At 50.3% G+C, this 18,555-nt stretch overlaps 1 protein-coding gene across 2 annotated transcripts; it reads right to left on the bottom strand.

The window, feature by feature from the left end:
* Positions 1 to 202: 202 nt before the first annotated feature.
* LOC124477644 (protein KIAA0100-like) lies at positions 203 to 18,287 on the bottom strand. Of its 2 annotated transcripts, none has more exons than XM_047035578.1 (39): positions 17,487 to 18,287; positions 16,831 to 16,957; positions 16,668 to 16,717; positions 16,426 to 16,567; positions 16,124 to 16,242; positions 15,606 to 15,666; positions 15,321 to 15,501; positions 15,082 to 15,205; positions 14,840 to 14,964; positions 14,644 to 14,711; positions 14,393 to 14,529; positions 14,047 to 14,201; positions 13,382 to 13,575; positions 12,799 to 13,105; positions 12,498 to 12,703; positions 11,317 to 12,379; positions 10,989 to 11,180; positions 10,634 to 10,836; positions 10,088 to 10,206; positions 9,752 to 9,975; positions 9,299 to 9,489; positions 8,898 to 8,997; positions 8,510 to 8,709; positions 8,074 to 8,371; positions 7,823 to 7,980; positions 7,433 to 7,639; positions 7,100 to 7,199; positions 6,690 to 6,872; positions 6,428 to 6,549; positions 6,183 to 6,338; positions 5,760 to 5,881; positions 5,454 to 5,634; positions 5,058 to 5,144; positions 4,274 to 4,384; positions 3,842 to 3,977; positions 3,285 to 3,412; positions 3,029 to 3,130; positions 2,339 to 2,473; positions 203 to 1,903 (listed from the first exon to the last, which is right to left on the bottom strand). In XM_047035578.1, the coding sequence occupies exons 1-39, from the start codon at positions 17,552 to 17,554 to the stop codon at positions 1,721 to 1,723; spliced, it is 6,765 nt and encodes a 2,254-aa protein (XP_046891534.1). In that variant the 5' UTR covers positions 17,555 to 18,287; the 3' UTR covers positions 203 to 1,720. The 2 variants fall into 2 exon arrangements, with proteins under 2 accessions (XP_046891534.1, XP_046891535.1); XM_047035579.1 differs by having other exon boundaries at positions 14,047 to 14,165.
* Positions 18,288 to 18,555: the final 268 nt, after the last annotated feature.

The following is an 18,555-nucleotide window of genomic DNA, read 5'->3' as shown; positions in this document are numbered from 1 at the left end:
TCATTCAGGGCAACGAACACCAACATCGTACATCATTCGATGGGATTCCACAGAGCGTCAAATTCCGCTCCAGTTGAGACTGTCAGATTGATAATCCTTCAACCGCTCGCACTGGCTGACTTGCAGCCAAGTTGAAAACTAACGTCATGATGGAAACTACGACCGATTTAGGACAGTTTAACATAACATCAATACACTGTTGTCAAGTGACAGAATAACCCCTTTATTGACAATTAATTATGCAATTTTACATGCACAGTGAAAAATTCTTACAGAACAGTGGAACAGAAAATATATGAATTAATTACAATATCTATTTTCATATCGCAACATGAGAGAAACATATCAGAGAATAATTCCTTGAAATATATTTACTTTTAGGCAACCTTATTTGACATAACTAGCTCAGCAGTACTGTAGCAATTCAACAGAAAATAATCATCATGGTTACAAAAATATCAGAAAATACTTTGCTTAAAAAGTGCTTTAGTGTTAAAATTACAAAACATCAGTCAGCCACAAACTGCAACAGAAGTCTTTAGCTATGACTTTCAACAGCCCATTGGAACCAATGGAAGTGCCAATCCCCAGTATTCTTTATTTTGCTGCTTGCTTTTATTTTATATTGCACAGATATGTTTAGGAACAATACATGTTCAGCTCCCTTTTAGATGCTTTTTAAGTTGTAGGAAGTCTTATATAATAATGTATATAATAAAAAAAAAGATTTGCCAACTTTTACAGTGATAGCTTTCCCAGTCAGTGACAGTGTGATAAGGTTGTCGTGAGTAAGACGCTTTGTGAACCAATTACAAAAAAACACTAGACTAAGAAAACATCGTGCCCAGTGCAGTGCTCTAAGACCAGGGTGTTTCTTAGAACACACACTTGAATATTTTCAAGGTCTATTCAGTTGAGTTTTGATCTTCTGTAGAGACAGGATTATCCTGAACCGGCAGGGAAACTGCTCTTAGTCAACACCTGAAAATAACAATGCAATCTATCCCTAAACAGTGAACCCTACAACTACATACATCCCTGGTGTAATACCCTGAAAGAAACCAATAAAAAAAAACATATAGAGAACACAAAGTGTTATTGGTTGAGAAATTTCAGGACCTTTCCATGAAATTTCAGTACCTTTCAGAGAAATTTCAGGACCTTTCAGAGAAATTTCAGGACCTTTCAGAGAAATTTCAGGACCTTACCAGTAATTTGATGATGTGAAAGAACGAAACGTTATACATGGCACAAAAGCAAACTGAAGGAAAAACATAGACTATACTTGGTCTGTGACATCCTGAATTTCTCGTTATACATCCGTGAACATCAGCCCATTCCTTAAATGCCTACACAGCAGTTTTAAGGGAGACAGGGAACAGTTCCAGGCCAGTGAACAGGTCCAGGCCAGTGAACAGGTCCAGGCTGAGAACATCCTTTAGGTTCGGCAGGCGCAGGTAGTGTGTGAACAGGAAGGGGGAGCAGGCTGGATATAACTGGGCTCTCGCCCCCCCCCCCCCCCCCCCCCCCCCCCCCCCCCCCCCCCCCCCCCACCTCCCAGTAGGACGACGTCAAACCCCCAGTTCTCCACACAAATGACGGTCTGGTCTCTTCCTAATTCCCTAAACTAGGGAATGGGGTGGGTAGCTGCCACAGCATGGTATTGTCTCAGTGTGAGTGTGTAAGCACGCGTGTGTAAGCGTGTGTGCGAGCGTGCGTGTCACTTGCGGCGGCTGAAGATGCTCTTCTTGCTGGTGCTCTTGTCGGCGGTGCTGAGTCCGATGAGCAGGCGGGCCTTCTCGTCCTCTTCCTGCTGCTGCATGCTGTCAGACTTCCCCTCGGACGCCTTGCCGCGCGTGTCCGAGCCCGACGCCGGCTTCAGACGCAGCTTCTCCTTGATCATCTGCGCAATGAGAGGACGACACGAGAAAACGGTTTAGAAAACGAGTGTCACCTCAAAAATACACGCCTGTATAAATATGTTAAATTAGAAACAAAAAGTATAGGAGCCTTGACTAATAGATTAACACTTTAGAGGCTTTGAAATTCAGGCTTGTCGTCGTCATCTGCCCCTTATCCGGGGGTCGGGTCGCGGGGGAAGCAACCTAAGCAGGGAGGCCCAGACTTCCCTCTCCCCGGCCACTTCCACCAGCTCTTCCTGGGGGACCCCGAGGCGTTCTCAGGCCAGCCGAGAGACATAGTCCCTCCAGCGTGTCCTGAGTCTTCCCCGGGGCCTCTTCCCAGTGGAACGTGCCCAGAACACCTCACACTGAGAAATTCAGGCTTGAATATTGATATTGATCTTCCAGAACAGTCAGGTTCCTGCGGGTGTCAGTACCTGTGCCACCAGAGCTTTGCGACTGTCTCTCTTCACAGCCATGGCAAAGTCCAGCCAGGTCCAGGTGTTGTTGTGGTACTCCAGGCAGGGCAGGACCAGGTTCAGGTCCTTCCAGTCTACACTGCTCTTCTCTCCCTAGGGGCACGAACACACACACACACACACGTCGACAACAAGAAAATACGTCTTACTGAGCTGTAGTGCTGTGTTTAAAAGGACACAATATGGGATACCGTACAGGCAACTGTTTTCTTATTGAGAAATCCTAGTGGACGTTCGGTTTGATTAGGTCATATTGTAGAAGTATGACTCAGAATGACCAACAAGTGTGGGCTTGTTTCTGGGCTTTACATAAGATGTGAAGCATATTAACACAGTGGGGGACAGAAATAATTACTATGCAAACCCCTAAAGACCTGAAATTGAAAATCTGAGAGATTAAAATGGCAGTCCATGTGACTCCCTTTGAAATGATGACATAGTGTCTGTTCAATAGGATGTAAGAAACCACACATGGTAACACAGCAGATGCTGTGGGATTTTCCTGTCAGGCCTGGTAGACAGTACATGAACAACCTAGGTTTTCTGGTTCCCCACAGTGTGTGATAATCCTGCTGTTTCCCTGCGTGGATCAGTATAGGATATAGGAGGTCATAGGTCAACATGCAGTGAACCGTTAAGCACCCCCACCTTGTAGCTGACGCAGAGAGGGACCTGGGGGATCTTAATGTAGATGAAGGAGTTGTTCATGGCTGCCCTCTCCTTCATCTTATCTATGTCATCCACAGGATGCTGGAGGACAGAGGGGAGACATACATTAAAAAGACAAGATGTTTGGTATCACGCATGGAATTCATTATAATGGTCAAGACTTCATGGAATGAATGTGGGAATCCAACCATCTTTACTCCTCTCTCTCTGATGTTTGTTCATAGGATTGTCGTACCTCTGGGGTTTTGCGGAATGACCTCCTGACCCCTGCTGTGCGGTTTAACCCCTGGGTGACCCCTTTGCTGGGGCCCAGGGCCCCCATGGTGTCTTCTGAGAGCTGACGGGGTTTCACCACAGGAATACCTGGTGTTCACACAACAACGCCAGCACTGTCACCTCTGGGTGACTCTCCACATCACAAACCCTATACTCCCCCTGTGCCGCACTTGAGAACTGACACTGCCACACACACCCACATACATACACACACAGACACAGACCCACCCACACACACTCACACCTCTCAAGGTCGCACTGCACAGTCGACACAGGCTTTTTATAGCCTAGGGGATGGCATAACATGCAGCAACCAGCAATTCAATACCGCACCCAAAGGACAGGCAAAGACAATGGAAACTATCATTGATCTGTGAGCCGCGGGGTAAGGCTTTTAGGCTGGTGCACATATGTAGAGATGGACGGGACGGGACGGGACAGGGGGGGGGCAACCAATACTCACAGGCCAATAATTCATAAAGCTGTAGGTCAATAACCAGAAGTGGATAGACATACCTGTGGTGACCAATCGGAACTTGTCCTCTTCATCAGCAACTTCCTCCTCCTCCACATTCCTCCCCGGGAAGAAAAATCCCATCATCCTTTTGAAGAACTGGTACATGAGCTGGATGGTGAGAGGCACCACGTTGACCTGAAAAAACAGCAACACATTTACATTTAGTCATAGAGCAGACGCTCTTATCCAGAGCAACTCAAAGTCTGTACATGGACATTCCCCCGAGGCAAGCAGGGTGAAGTGCCTTGCCCAAGGACACAACGTGATTTTTCATGGCCGGGAATCGTACCGGCAACTTTCTGATTAACAGCCCGATTCCCTAACCGCTCAGCCATCTGAGCCATCAACACATAAATGTCCCGCTGAGCTGCCGTGGGCTCTGAGGCCACTGATGTTGAGGCAAACGTCTAAGATAGTCTGGGTCTCCTCACCTCAAAGTGCTCCTTGACTGAGATGCCCCCCACAGGGGGTCGGACTTTGCTGAAGATGCGGAGGGCGAACTGGCGCCCTGACTGGCAGGGGCTCTGAGGACGCAGCACCACCTGACAGACAGAGGGAGGGCATTTCAGTAGTCTCGAACGACAGCATATCAGGCCCACAATGCGCCTGGCAATACGGCGAAGATGGTGACAAACAGTTGGGCAAAATGGTAGGGTTCATTCGGACTGATGGAACCGTGTGCCATCGTGGTCAATGAGAAACACGTCGGTGCACAATGTAAGAGGACAAATCACTCCAGATTTCCGGCTCCACATACTCCATGTGCCATGAGAGGGGCTTGGGAACAAGCAACACACACACACACACCTCACACAACACACACCTCACACAACACACACCTCACACAATGTAAAACACAGCAAAGATAATGACGAGGAAGTTCAGACAGAAAAATATACGGTGGAGAACATGGATGAGGTGGGGTTAGGGTAGGGTGAAGGTGGGGGACGTCCGATGGCTGTCATGCGAGTTCCGTCACCGAGTGAAGAGATGAGAGGGTTTGAATACCCAAAGACGGTACCAGCACCATACATACCCTCACGTGCTGCACAGGAGGAAGCCAGCAGAGAAACGTAAACATAAACCGACACAACCTAGTGGCCTTGGTGTGAACAACACTTCAAGAAAGGGACTAGCATAGCTTCATCCTGTAGTTAGCTTTACATGCTGTGCCTGTCCAGACTGTAGCGCGGAGGTGAAAGGGTCAGAGGTTACCTTGTAGGCGGCATTGGGCAGGAGGTTGTTCATGGTGAACCATCCAAGCTCCAGGAGGTGCTCCGCCGTGTCGTCAGACTTGTTCAGCTGCAGGGAGACGGGTTCCACAGACGGGTCAGTATCTAAGGGGTTAGCCTAGCCCAAACCCTAACCCCAAACCTAACCCCTAACAGCAGTGGCGGCGAACCATGTGCCATCGAGGGCCAAGAGGGTGCAGGTTTACGCGTCAACCAAGCACTACACCAGCTGACTTCGCCAAGTGGAGCAACTCATTCGTGAAATTAGCTGGTGTAGTGCTTGGTTGACGCGAAAGCCTGCACCCTCTTGGCCCTCGATGGCACATCGTTCGCCATCACTGCCCTAAAAAGGCACACCTCCCTTCGCCCAGGTGCCCACCTTGCTGTACATGAACCTCTGCAGCTCCAGCTCAGCGATGCCCAGCTGGCCGTCCTCCTCGGTGAGGCACCAGCGGGCCTGGGCGAAGCAGATCTCAGTCCTCCTCACCACGCTGACGTCCTCGGGGGGCTTGCGGAGCTCCAGCTTGTTGGCCCGTTGCAGCTGAAAGTCCTTGAAACACCTGGAGAGAGCACAGAGACACAGGTCAGTTTCAGCCTGTTCGATATCTTTGTTTTTTTTCACCCTGTCCTCTGAGCGGGGTGGGTGGTGTGGGGGGGATGTGTGTCGCGCTGGGCTGAGAGGAACCTGATGAGGATGTTGAGCTCCTCGCTCTTCATCTGCATGTCCGTCTTCTCCTGGTTCAGCTGGTTCTGCAGCCTCACGATGATCTCGGACAGCTCGTCTCCTCTCAGGTCCTCTGTCTGGGCCTGTGGGTCAACATGTGGTGGGTCAGCAACGGGGACCCGGATTGACTCCCCCACCCGACAGAACCTCTAACATCTATGGCCCCTTCTCACTGTGCTGACACTGAAACGCTCATATCCATTCCAGTTTAACTGACTGTACTTTCTGTACAGCTGCCTCTGTTGTTCAATACTGTAGCAACTATTAGCACAACATGCCTGACCCTGCTGTTGAAGTTCAGAGACTTGACCTCTACGGTCTATGGCCCCTGTGATGGTACATTGCACACTAGGGTGGGTTGTGTGTGTCTGTATTTAGACTGACCCTGCTGTTGGAGTAGATCTGCTTCTCCAGGCGTCTGATCTGGGCCACGTGCTGTCGGACGGCCTCCTGCAGGTGCAGGATGCTGCTGCGCTGCTCCTCCGGGTTACTGGAGATCTCCAGCTGGAAGCGGACGCGCTGCTTCTTCTCACTGTGCTCCTGCGGACGACACAGGGCGCAGGGGTGAGGAGGGAGCGACACCCTACAAGCTCACGGTTAAGAGAGATGGACCGGGGCGGGATCTGAACCTTGCGTTTGGGCTCCACGTGGAGCAGCAGGTTGTTGACGATATCCAGGATCATGGCGTACTGCACAGGGTTGGTGGAGATCTCCAGGTCATGGTGAGTCAGGGTGAAGGTGTCTACCGCCCCTAGAATCAGAACAGGGCAGCAAAGACTAAGTCGTGAACAAAACTACATAGAAAGATTTGGCTCAATCCTCGAGAGAGATTTTGACAAAAAACAAATGCACCTCGTTTCAAGTAAAGGTCTGACTGTGTTTGGATCTTACCGGCCTGTTTCTTCAGCAGGTCCTCCTTCTCGTGGCTGCCCCTCAGGTCTGGGGGCTTGATCTGCGTGGCCAGCTCAGGGTCAATGTCGTGGCTGTAGCCCACGTAGTACATACGGCAGCTGCAGCGAGAGATGATCCGCTGCACCTGCTGGGTGTCGTTCACCTGGGCAGGCAGGTTCCAGTCTGGCGAACGGCAAACAGAGTCACAGTTCAGGGTCAGAGTTCTGGAGGTAGTGTGTATGTGTGTGTTTGAGTGCAGATGAGGGTGCCGATGTGTGTGCAGTGTGTGTGCCTGTGCAGAGCTGCGTGTAGCATGCATGCAGATGTGTGTGCAGTGTGTGTGCGTTTGCAGTGTGTGTGTGTATGTGTGTGAAGATATGTGTATGGTGTGTGTGTAGCAGGATCAGTACCTGTGGTGGTGCTGACCATGCCTCCCACGGCCTGGCCACTCTCCATCAGCTCCAGAACCGAGTCCAGATTCCTCTCTCTGTGCTCCTCGATGTTCTTCACCTGCAGCACCACACGCCCACACAAACCGTTAGCTCACTGGAAAATCCCTGAGATTTGAGTGTAATCCCGATTATGGTTACAGGCTTGGCCTTTCCATGAATTACTGCTAGTAGCATCAGGCGGGTTAGTGAAAAACAGTTCCGGTTATGACCAGGCTATAGGCCTCCTGTAGAGAGAGGGATTGTGATTCCAGATGAGGTTCGGTGATGTGTGGAGCTGAAGCAAGGCCTCACCTCCAGCCATAGCTGCCAGTCCTCCTGGTCTGACGGGTTGGGCTCCATGGTGGCAAAGTACTGCATGCCGTCCAGCAGGCAGGTCCAGGTGGTCTTCTGCTTGAGCGTGTCACTATACCAGGCAGGGTGGTGCTCACACTGTAGCAGCTGGGCCTTGGCGGCAGACACCAGCACGCATCCCGCCGTCTCCGTGCCCCGCAGCATCATCTAGACCAGGGGGGGGGGGGGGGTCACCATGACAACATACATCAGGTCAGTGACAGGGACACAGGGTTGAAAGTCTCTTTTGTGTGGTGAAATGATTACGCCGACCGCTGACTTTCCTTTTCCCGCTTAAAATCGATGACGGTTTGAGAATAAGAGAGAGGTTCGCTGCGGGAGCCCGGTTACCTGGCAGTTGACCAGCTCGATGAACCAGTTGCGGTTGTAGACGTCGTCCGTCTGGCAGGCGGCGATGCCGCACAGCAGGTCGCTCACGCCAGAATCCTCCTCCGAGAACACCACAAACTTGTCCGTCTCCTCGATCAGCTTCTGTAGCATGGACGTCCCTGCACGGACGGGCGGACGGACGGAAGGATGAAACGGGTTTACAGAACAGCGGAGAAACAAAGCCAACGTTCTGAAGAGGACTTCCTCCTCACCTTCGTTCTGGTTCTTCTCTGCCCGGCTGGTGCTGGGCACGGCCGGGGCGGAGGGGGCAGAGCTGGGAGAGTAGTTGGAGAGGGAGCGCTTGAGCTTCTTGGCCTGCAGCTGGGTGTCGATTCTCAGGCCCTTCAGGGCCTCGGTGGACAGGTTCCTCTTCAGCACGGCCGCCTTCTTGTAGCCGTCGTACAGGCCGAACGCTATGTTCCTGTTGGTGGTGGTCCAGGACGCTCGCAGGTCCACCAGGCACAGCTTGTGGGTATAGGACGCGTTGCTTTCGTCCTTGGGGTTTACTTCCTGTATAAAAAAATGAAATTAAAAAAAGATAAAGCTATTGAAACACCATTGATCCACAGGGAATCCAATAGGACAACACCAGACCATGGTGTCTGAAGCTAGCAGCCCTCGGAGGGCCTGTGTCCGGGGGGGTCTTACCTCCTCCATGCGGTTGCTCTGGCGCTGGTAGCTGAGGGAGGACAGGCTGAGCAGGTGGGTCTTCTTCACCTGGGCGTTGATCTGGTGGTCGGCCGTCTCGTCCCTGGTGGACGCCATGAGGTGGACTGTCATCTGGGAGAGCTCGCTCACCATCTGGGTCACGTTCCACTCCGAGATCAGCCTCCTCATCACCGTGCCAGCTGTGTGTGTGTGTGTGTGTGGTGGAGGGGGGGGGGAGCACACACACACACACATTCAGGCCGGGTCAGACAATGAAGCAAGGCTGTTTGGGTCATCAGTCTGGCGTCTGAACGAGGTTGTGGCGACGTGCGTAGGTGTATAAATAGCGCTTGGCATTAGAGTGTGGGAGCAGTGCCAAGGTCCTTACCCTGGGGGATGAGTCTCTGGGCTCCTCTGGTGAAGACATGTCCCTTACTGCACTCCACCTGGATCCCTCTCTGCTGGGCGAAGGACGCCCAGTAATGCACCTGCCAAAGACAAACAAGATTACTTAACATCCACAGTATTAGTATATACACAGTATTGTATACACAATATTATATTTATATGCTCTTAACTAATCTGCTGAAGTAGAGGTAAAAAAAACAAAAAAAACATGACATCGATATAATAATATTAAAGAATGAGACCGAAAAACTAGACTTGACATAAAGAGAGACACTTATCGATCACATATCCTCTGCTTTCGGTGTTGCTAGGTAGCCACGGCATGTCGAGAAGATGTTTTACAGTGGGAGTGCGTGTGTGTATGTGTGTGCGTGGACTCACTTGTAGCTGTGGGAAGGCCGCGGTGTAGGACATCTGTTTGTAGTGCTGGCCCAGCTTCTTGCGGAAAGGCCTGAGGCTTTGAAAGAGCTTGCCCCTACAGATGGGGCGTGACACCCCCGACCAGGTGGCCCAGAAGTTCTGCATCCATCGCAGCGTGCTGCTGTACAGCAGGATCCTGGGCTGACAGGGTTCTGACAGGGACAACACACACACACACACACTACTGATTCATTCACTGGAAAGGTAAACACAAATTTGAACTATGCCTCTTTACTCAACCTGTTGGGTAAACAAGTTTACGGCCCACAGTTTGGGAATTGCTGCAGTAGATGGTATCCAGGAGCTGTTTTATCAACAGTGTACCTCCTGACCCACCTGTTCAACAGTGCTGGTTAAGGTTGACATCTGACCCACGTGTTCCACAGTGCTGGTTAAGGTTGACATCTGACCCACCTGTTCCACAGTGCTGGTTGAGGTCCATGGTGATGGAGAGGTTCAGGTTCTCTGAGCGGAAGGCTCTGTAGGAGTCGTGGGCTTGACCCGAGGTCACATCGGCTACGTTCTCCGCGCAGCAGAGCATCACGGCGTGGTGGTCATGGGGGTTGCCGTGACACAGCCATTGGAGGTCGAGGGTCATGCACAGGTTGGGTAGGTGCAGGAAACAGATGTCATCATACCTGAGGAGGAGGAAAGCAAAATAACATATGATGGAATTTCGTTTATATAAATAGGGTTTACATGGGATATCATGTGAAGAAGAAATGTTGGATTCTGAGTTGTTCTACTTACTTAGAGGCTGTCCTCACATTCACGTCCATGTCTCCTTTAAAGACAAACTGTCCAGGGTTCCATTCGTACATGAGCTTGTTCCATTCCCAGTGCATGTTCTCTGTAGTGTTATAGGGGTCCTTCAAAGAGAGGAAAAGTTGCTTTTACCTTGTCCACAGTTTCACCTAGCCCACAGATTGACCTGACCCTGGTGTATCTAGCTCTCAGTAGCATCGCTCATGTCATCAGATGAGGGGCGAATGTGAGGACAGTTCAGCAGGAAGTGTGAGGAGAATTCAGCAGGAAGTGTGAGGACAGTTCAGCAGGAAGTGTGAGGACAGTTCAGCAGGAAGTGTGAGGACAGTTCAGCAGGAAGTGTGAGGACAGTTCAGCAGGAAGTGTGAGGACAGTTCAGCAGGAAGTGTGAGGAGAATTCAGCAGGAAGTGTGAGGACAGTTCAGCAGGGAGTGTGAGGAGAATTCAGCAGGAAGTGTGAGGACAGTTCAGCAGGGAGTGTGAGGACAGTTCAGCAGGAAGTGTGAGGACAGTTCAGCAGGAAGTGTTTACCTCAGTGGCCAGCTGGTGGAGGTTCGCCTGGTCGATATTCATGACCCAGTGGCCGTGCATCAGCAGGCGACTCTTGTCCCACCAGGCCAGGGAAGGGGAGGGGTCCACCGTGGGCTTGGTTAACAGATCCACCGCCTGACCAATCAGTGTCCAGGCTGGGTCCCAGCAGGGACCCCATACGATAGTGTAGAGAGATATGTTGGCTGTGTGGAAGAGAATGAAGACAAGAAAAAAAATTACCAAAGATTTAGACATTTGATGTAGTTACAAACATTTTGTTAATGTAGTTTTTGGTGCAAATGAGATAATGTGGAGGAATTGTGTGTATTGTGAGGCAAAGGCATGAAACACTCACAGGTGAAATCATAGTAAAACTTGAGTGGGGGCATGTTCCTGAGGACGATGATGTCACCCCAGGGCTGGCCCAATGGGACCACCTGTTTGCGGCGACCCCTGGCCTGTCCATCCTGCTCTGTGCCAATCAGACGTCCGGCCAGGTCCCAATCCCGGATCTCAAACAGGTAGCGGGGATAGTCCCGGATCCTCACTGGTCAATGAGAGAGAAGACAGAATTCAATCATTCAACAGGACACAAAGATAGACAAAATGCACTGTGGTTTACATAACTACAAGGTGCTTTAGTGTGACAATATAGCTAGCTAGGTCCGGGTTCTGGAACTCACCCAGGAAGGCGGCGAGTTGAAACTTGATCGCCCTACACCCCTGGACCACCAGGGGGAGCCCATCTCTAGGGAAGGGGCTGACCCCGTCAATGTCCCGGAGCTGCTCCCTGACCCTCTCTGGCCCGTGGAGGGACTGGTCAGCCAGCACCACCAGCTCCAGGTCCGACACAGTCCAGGTGAGCAGGGACTTCCTCATGGGCGTGTTGGAGTAGAGGCGGCGCGATCGCTGGATGTAGATCTCGATGTGCTTCCTCTCCAGCGAGGTGTACAGTTCCTCGATCTTCCTGGCGGGGAGCAGCTCCCCATGCTGCTTCCTCAGGTCCGCCACCTTCTTGTCCAGCAGCTGCAGCCTCTTGGCGCTCTCCTTGCTCTCGTCCTTCATCAGCTCGTAGTTGTCCCGCAGCTTGATCTCAAACACGTCGTCCAGGAAGACGAAGGAGAACTGGCTGATGCTGAAGACCAGGTCTGGGGGCAGCCGCTGGGGGTCCGGGGTCTCGTCGGGCCTGTGGTGGAGGGTCTTCAGCCACTTCTGCACGCTGATGGCCTTGTCGAAGGTTTTGGAGAAGTTGTACTGGTAAGGGAACTCCACGGAAAGGTTGGGGCAGGTGAAGACCCAGGTGCGGTTGTGGGGCGTGGTGAGGAAGGGGAATCCGTGGCGGTGCTGCTCCATGTCCTTCAGCTCGGGGTGCGTTTGGACGTCGAGACCCTTGAAGGAGAAGATGTCGTTGCCGTCGAAGTTGAGCAGCAGGTGGGGCGAGCGCAGGTGCACGGAGCCGGCGTGGGAGGAGACGGAGAGGGCTTGCGTGTGCCACAGGATGTAGTTCTTTTCCGTCACGTGCGCCGTCAGGCGGGTGCGGCCCAGCTCTGCCCGCACGCACAGCACTCGGCTCTGCCCATGGGCGGTCTGGCTCTCTGGGGGAGCTGCTGGACTCTCCACTCCGCGGTGCAGCCCCAGAGAGTCGCACAGAGCAGCCCAGCAGCTGTGGCTCTCTGTGGCGTGGTGGTACAGGAACATGTGGTCGGACGGCATCCACTGCACATCCAGCTCCTCCTCACACTGGACCTGCACGGGGGGGGGGGGGGGAACACACCCTTAGGCTGCCTGTGCGGACCTGCGTGGATCTGGGGAGAAGCTGTCAGGGGGAGGGATGCTCGGACAGTGGCTGCGTCCCGGTGCCTACCTCCAGGGTCCAGGTGGTGACGTGGTAGCAGAGGGCCAGGGTGCGGAGTTTGAGGACGGGGTTGAGGATCTGGGCGGAGGGACAGCACGGTTCCACGGTCTCTGTAAGAGCTTTCACCACGGACAGAGTCACCCCCTGGACAGACACCCTGTAGCTCTCCCCAGAGCCCAAGGCCTCCACAGTGTCCACTCGCAGCGACACGGCACCTGGAGAATAAAAACAAGCAGGCGTGTGTGTGTAGGGGCATGATCATACAGCAGATTCAGCTGAACTTCCCCTCCCGTGCAGCGTTAGCACCTACCAGCCACATTGGAGAGCGTGAACACATTGACATCCTCCAGGCTACACTCTAGTTTGAAAAGCAGAAGAATGTGCGCTTGGTGGGTGGAGGTGACGTCCCCGTCGGCGAGGGCGGAGCAGGGCACCACGTCTGGCTGCTCGGCTGCCCTCAGCCTCCGGGAGCCGGACAGGTTACAGAGAGAGAGCAGGCGGGACAGGCACAGGCCGCAGGTCTCTGATATCTCCAGCTGGAGTCCCTTCAGGCTGGACTCCACGCTCAGGCTCGGAGCCTGGCTGTTCGACTCCAGCTGGGGCTTGTTGAGGCTCCCCTGAGGAGGAGATGGACGAAGGAAGAATGTAGGGGGAAAACGAATCCGGCACACCGTGTCTGATGGACTTATATTTGCGTGTGAGATATTTCTGAGACTGTTTGTACTCCACATGCTACCTCTTTAACCATTGTGTTACCTTCGGTTCATCGTGACCCGAAGACAACACAAGGGTTAAAACCTTTTTATTTTATTAATTTATTTTCAGTCACCCGAATGCTGGAATTTTCTTCAGGGCCAAAGAAGTGTATTGAATGATGTGACGTAGCTTTGTACCTGCAGAGTGAGGGAGTCAAGGATCAGGGCCTCCCCCCACACGTGTTTCCCAGGGGGGTGGGGGGCCTGCTGGATGTGGGAGCCCTGGCCCACCCTCCACCAGAAGTGGTCCAGGGACAGGGAGCAACGCTGGTGCACGCTCTGGGTCTGCAGGCTTTCAGCCACGGTCCTGATGTCCAGGAGATGCTGCAGCTCTGAGGACCAGAGCAGGAGGAGAGATCCAGCAGTCAGAAAGCAGAATGCTGTGGGATGTTAGCTTGGATACGTTTTGTCGATACATACGGTGCAAATATATATATATATAAAATACAATGACTGTAACGATCACTGCAGTACATGTGCACACGCCCAAAGGAATAATAGTTAATGTATAACAAATGTCAAATACCTGCTGCACATAAAAGAAGCGGTATCTAATCTAGCTGGGTTTGGAATGTTTGGAAAGGAGTGATTCATCCACATACCAGAATCCACGACTGATTCAAATCTTCGTGCACTGCTACAAGCATACACCCTTTTCTTACATGAAACCAGCTTTAAAAACCAGCATAAATACCACTGTTCTGTAACAAGTAGTGTTTGACCGTGATCAGATGCTCAGGTAGGTGTACATTCAGCATGAGTGTGTACGTGTTGAAATGTGTGCTGTCCACAGTGTGCAGTACCTGTGCTGGCGGAGATGAAGCCCAGAGCAAAGGGAGGCGTGTCGACCAGCTGGACCGACACATTGACGTTGGACACAGAGGAGCTGATCATCACTGGGGCTTCCAGGTGGGGGAAACGCCTTTGGGACAGAAGGGTATGCAAGTACTCCACTGGACTGCACACCACCACCACCACAACAACACCATACACACACAATGCACACGCACACATGGGTGAAGACAGGACGCCAAGGGTTACGGTTAAGGGATACGAGCAAATCTGACACACTGTTGTTAGTTTCAGACGGAAATCAAAAACCGCTTGACTCGTTTTTTAACGTTTTGTGTGGCAAAAAAGGCTCAATACCTCTTTCTATGGGCTGTTTTCCTGTGAATGAGCTGTTCCCATGGAAACAGGTCCAGCCAATGGGAGAACTCCTGGTGACGGTAGTGGATGATGCAGGTGTTGACTGTGACTGACCCCGATATGTCCACTGATGTTGCCTGGAAAAAAGAGCAACACACAACAATATCTAACTCTTTGCTCCCTCAGTTTAATAGATGTCAAACCTATTGAAGAGCGTTGAGGCTATGTGAAGTAAAGTGGGTCAACATCACCTGCAGAACAGTCCGGAGTGTATTAAGGCAGAGTATTCTTTGTCTGCTCTGTGACAGCAGAAGCCCATCTGTGGAACAAAGTGGAAATTGTTGTGACTCCAAAGGGTCACTCTCTTCCCCCATAGATGCCTCTCTCTACCCCATCTCCTCTTACCATCCTATCCCCTCCTATCCCCTCCCATCCCCCTCCTCTCACCCTCCAGAAGGAACTCCAGGTTGCTCTGGGGGAAGCTCAGCTCTGGGCTGAAGCTTCTCAGAGGCAGCTGTTCATCCTCACGTCCATAGCCCACCTTCAGGGACTTCAGGGTCCAATTCAAGTGTCTGAATGATTCAGATCAACACAAAACACATCTGAGGAATGCATATCACTGCTTACTTTGACTTAAAGTAGACAATACATAAAAGTAGGTGGTAAGTTTAAGTCCCCCAATTACTCACCTTTTTTGACTGTGCATGGACAGAGTTATGTTAGTATTCTCAAACTCCACGTTGACCTTCTGGGGAATAAGCTGGTGAAACTGCTCCACAGCCTCTGTCCTGATGAACTCCTCCTCGTCATATCCTAAAAACAGACCAGGAACAGGAAGCAAATGAGACTCCTGTGTCACCCCCCCCCCCCCCCCCCCCCCCATCATACACTCCTTCTATATAATCAAACATCCTCTGCTTTTACTCACCGTTGGAGTGGGTGTCCCTTTGAGGGGTCGAGGGCAGCAGCAGTTGGCTGAGGAACAGGCCCTCGTGGAGCTCCGCAAGCAGGGTCCTCACGCACAGGGATAGCCTGCCTGGACGCAGCTCAGGCAGAGTCATGTCCCCAGATAGCCCCAGGCTCAGGGACACCTCCGCCAGACACGTGTCCTGCCAGGCACAGCGTACATCGAGCACATTCCCTTATAGCGGCTGCTCTTTAGAAGACCACCAATGTTTTGAAGTGTTATGAATGATTCAGAGAGCTTGCTCACCAGACGGCTGCTTTTGAGCACTTTGCTGCTCAGCTGGCCCACGGAGAAGTCCCAGGCCAACCTGTAAACAAAGTTTTTCATAAAGCACTTGGCACGGCATTCAAGAATAAAAACTAAACCTCTTATATGAGGTACTAATATTGCAGTGTTTCACATACATTGATTTATTTGTGGCAGCCCACCTCAAATTTGAGCAACCTGAATTTCTAAACCTTGAAGTATTGCATCAGATTATTTTTTTTACATTGAATTAAATTCATATTTAAATTTTTAAAAAGCGAATTCAAAACAAACAAATTCTGTGGTGTTTAAATTTCAATATTAAGTATTCAATGCCTTAAAAAATTCCAAACATGATGTCACTGATTTGCTTCCATACTAAGCCCCTAATGTTTACCACATCTGGCTCTGCCCCTCCCTACCACCACAAATATAATCAAATTCTGTGGGAAACACTGTATTGGAATGATATCGGATCTACTGTATACTGGTTAACTGATATGATAGAAGGTGTTTGCCTTTTGCTGTGGTGGTCAAGCAGCAGGGTGATGTCTTTAGTGGTCATGTGCCACAGGGACTCTGACAGGGCTAGGTTCAGCACCATCACATTGATAGAGTCCATGTGGAAAGACAGCAGCTAGAACAAAACACCAGGAAGTATTCAGAACTTCACTCAGTCAACAAACGTCCATGAATGACCATATCATTCATTGTCTAAAGATTGGGATTAACATATGCAAATGTTAAATTTGACAATTTCTACTACATGCACTAATAACAGGCATTTGTGTGTTCTTCTTTGAGTAAGCTGAATTTATACCTGAGTGAGGAAGTGTAATGTTGCAGGGCTGAGAACAAGTTTCCCTGGCTCTCCTCCATGGGTCCTGGGCTTCTGAGATTTCAGAGACTCCTGAAGGTCAAACCTCACTCTGGTCTCACCAACACAAAGGGCCAGGTACCTCCTAAAACAAAAAGCATGCAGTAAGCACAAAACAAACATGTTATCATCTCTACTGTGCTAATCACTCTCCTTTTAGTTAGGTCATGCAGCTAAACACTCACGGCAGGTCAGGGTTTAACAGTTTACTTGAAATCCATATCTTGTCAATTTCCTAAATGGAAAACAGACAAGCAGAAAGACACGGTTTGAGATACAGTCAGGAAACAGCCCTGCACTCCACACACATGAATGTCATGTGAACCAAGCTTGAGAGCTGCAACCTACTATAGTGTGCTGGGGCTGAAACTGGACACTAATTCCTCGTACTGAGAAGAGCCCAACAGACTGGATCTTCAGTTCTGCGTTCAGGACATTCTGGAAGAATCGCACTGCCAGGCTGCATATGAACCATCTAGAGAAGACAGAAAAATCTGATCAAAGGCTTTGGGACCAAGTGTAGGCTTATGTTCCAAAAAATTACAAACAAAATGACTATGGAACTGGGTATTTATAGCCCTTAATCGTCACACTGTCAAAGCAAAGTGATCTGATTCACATTCACCTTTGAAACAAGGAATATTCTACTAGAAGTGTTTGCTTGTCATGTTGATTTTAATCTCTGGAACAAGCTGTCACTTGTTTGTGTTTGTACACAATGCCCCTAGTGTTCCATCTTGCAGTGTAGCCTACCCCTGCCACCACTCGGTCTTACACATTAACAACATTCTCATAACACTTGTAGGGAGTGATCTCTAAGTCTATATTTTATACCAGAATCACATGCACAGTGTGATGCCCAAAGCCAGTCAGGTGATCTACTTTGACCTGAGTTACAATACATACAATATGGTCAAGCCTTGTTTTGAGTCAACGGACTGCTGTGACTTCGTTATGTGGGCCTGGGTGTACATTTCTATGAGATTTCAAAGCCCTTCTCTTACCTGAATAATGCAACCAACAGTATCCCAAGTAGGATAATTGCAAGTATGACGATCAGCAGAAGAGACATTCTGTCCCAAATGTTGCAACTTGCTTTACAGTTCGCACCCAAATCCTGGTGGTCATGGAGCTGGGTCTTCCGTTTTCACCTTGGGCCCCTACAGTATGCAGTCTGCTGACATCTGTCAATCATGTGCCTTTCGCGTGGGCTGATAAATTGCTTGCTATGGCTAGCAGTTATATCAAAGATTGTAGCTAGTGCATGACAATGTTCATACTTGTTTGCTCTGACTGTTATCTAGATTACGTCCAATGCTAAAGCTAACTCGAAGCATTAAGCTATACTAACAACGATATCTTGCATAAAATAAATAACTCTTCATTTAGCGAATGTTATATAGCTTCCTACTGTATACAAATGACAATCGTAAATAGGAGCCCTACATACTATTTCCAGTTAGCCTGACTCATTAGCTAACGTTAGGTCGCTGGCTAGCCAGATAGCTGTAACTACTGGCAGCACTAGTCCCCTTCCTTCCTGTGCAAGTTGTGGTCGCCTTGTAAGAGATGCTGGCTCCACGTAGCACAGCACTCAAGCACCTTCAACAGAAATGGACTTCAAACTGGTTGCATAGCTAGCTCCTCTATTTCTGCGTCGCTGACCCCAACAGCCCAATCCAGAAGTATTTAGTCCACCGATTTGTCTGTCAGTGGCAGTCGACTCTCCTCTTCATCGGGCATTGTTTTTACTGTAAACACACGATTCGACAGGACACTGGTTGACAAAAAAACGATGAGGGATGCACGGTTTGGTCCTCGAGAGCACCCGCCGGTCTTTTACAGTTAGTGGGCGAGGAATGCACTTGCTTGATGGTCACATCTTTATCGGTAGCATAATGGGAAATTTGGGTCGAAGACGTTACTGTTTGACATGGGCATCATGTATATCCTCACATTATTGTTTACATACGTTACAAAAGTACAAAGTGTCCATGTCACTTTCCCATAGATAAATAAATCAGCTTCCATCAAAATGACTTGAGGAGGTAGTACATTTACATTTAGTCATTT

This window comes from Hypomesus transpacificus, chromosome 15 (genome assembly GCF_021917145.1).
Source record: "Hypomesus transpacificus isolate Combined female chromosome 15, fHypTra1, whole genome shotgun sequence".
Lineage (NCBI taxonomy): Eukaryota > Metazoa > Chordata > Actinopteri > Osmeriformes > Osmeridae > Hypomesus > Hypomesus transpacificus.
This window is presented reverse-complemented; position numbering and strand designations above follow the sequence as displayed.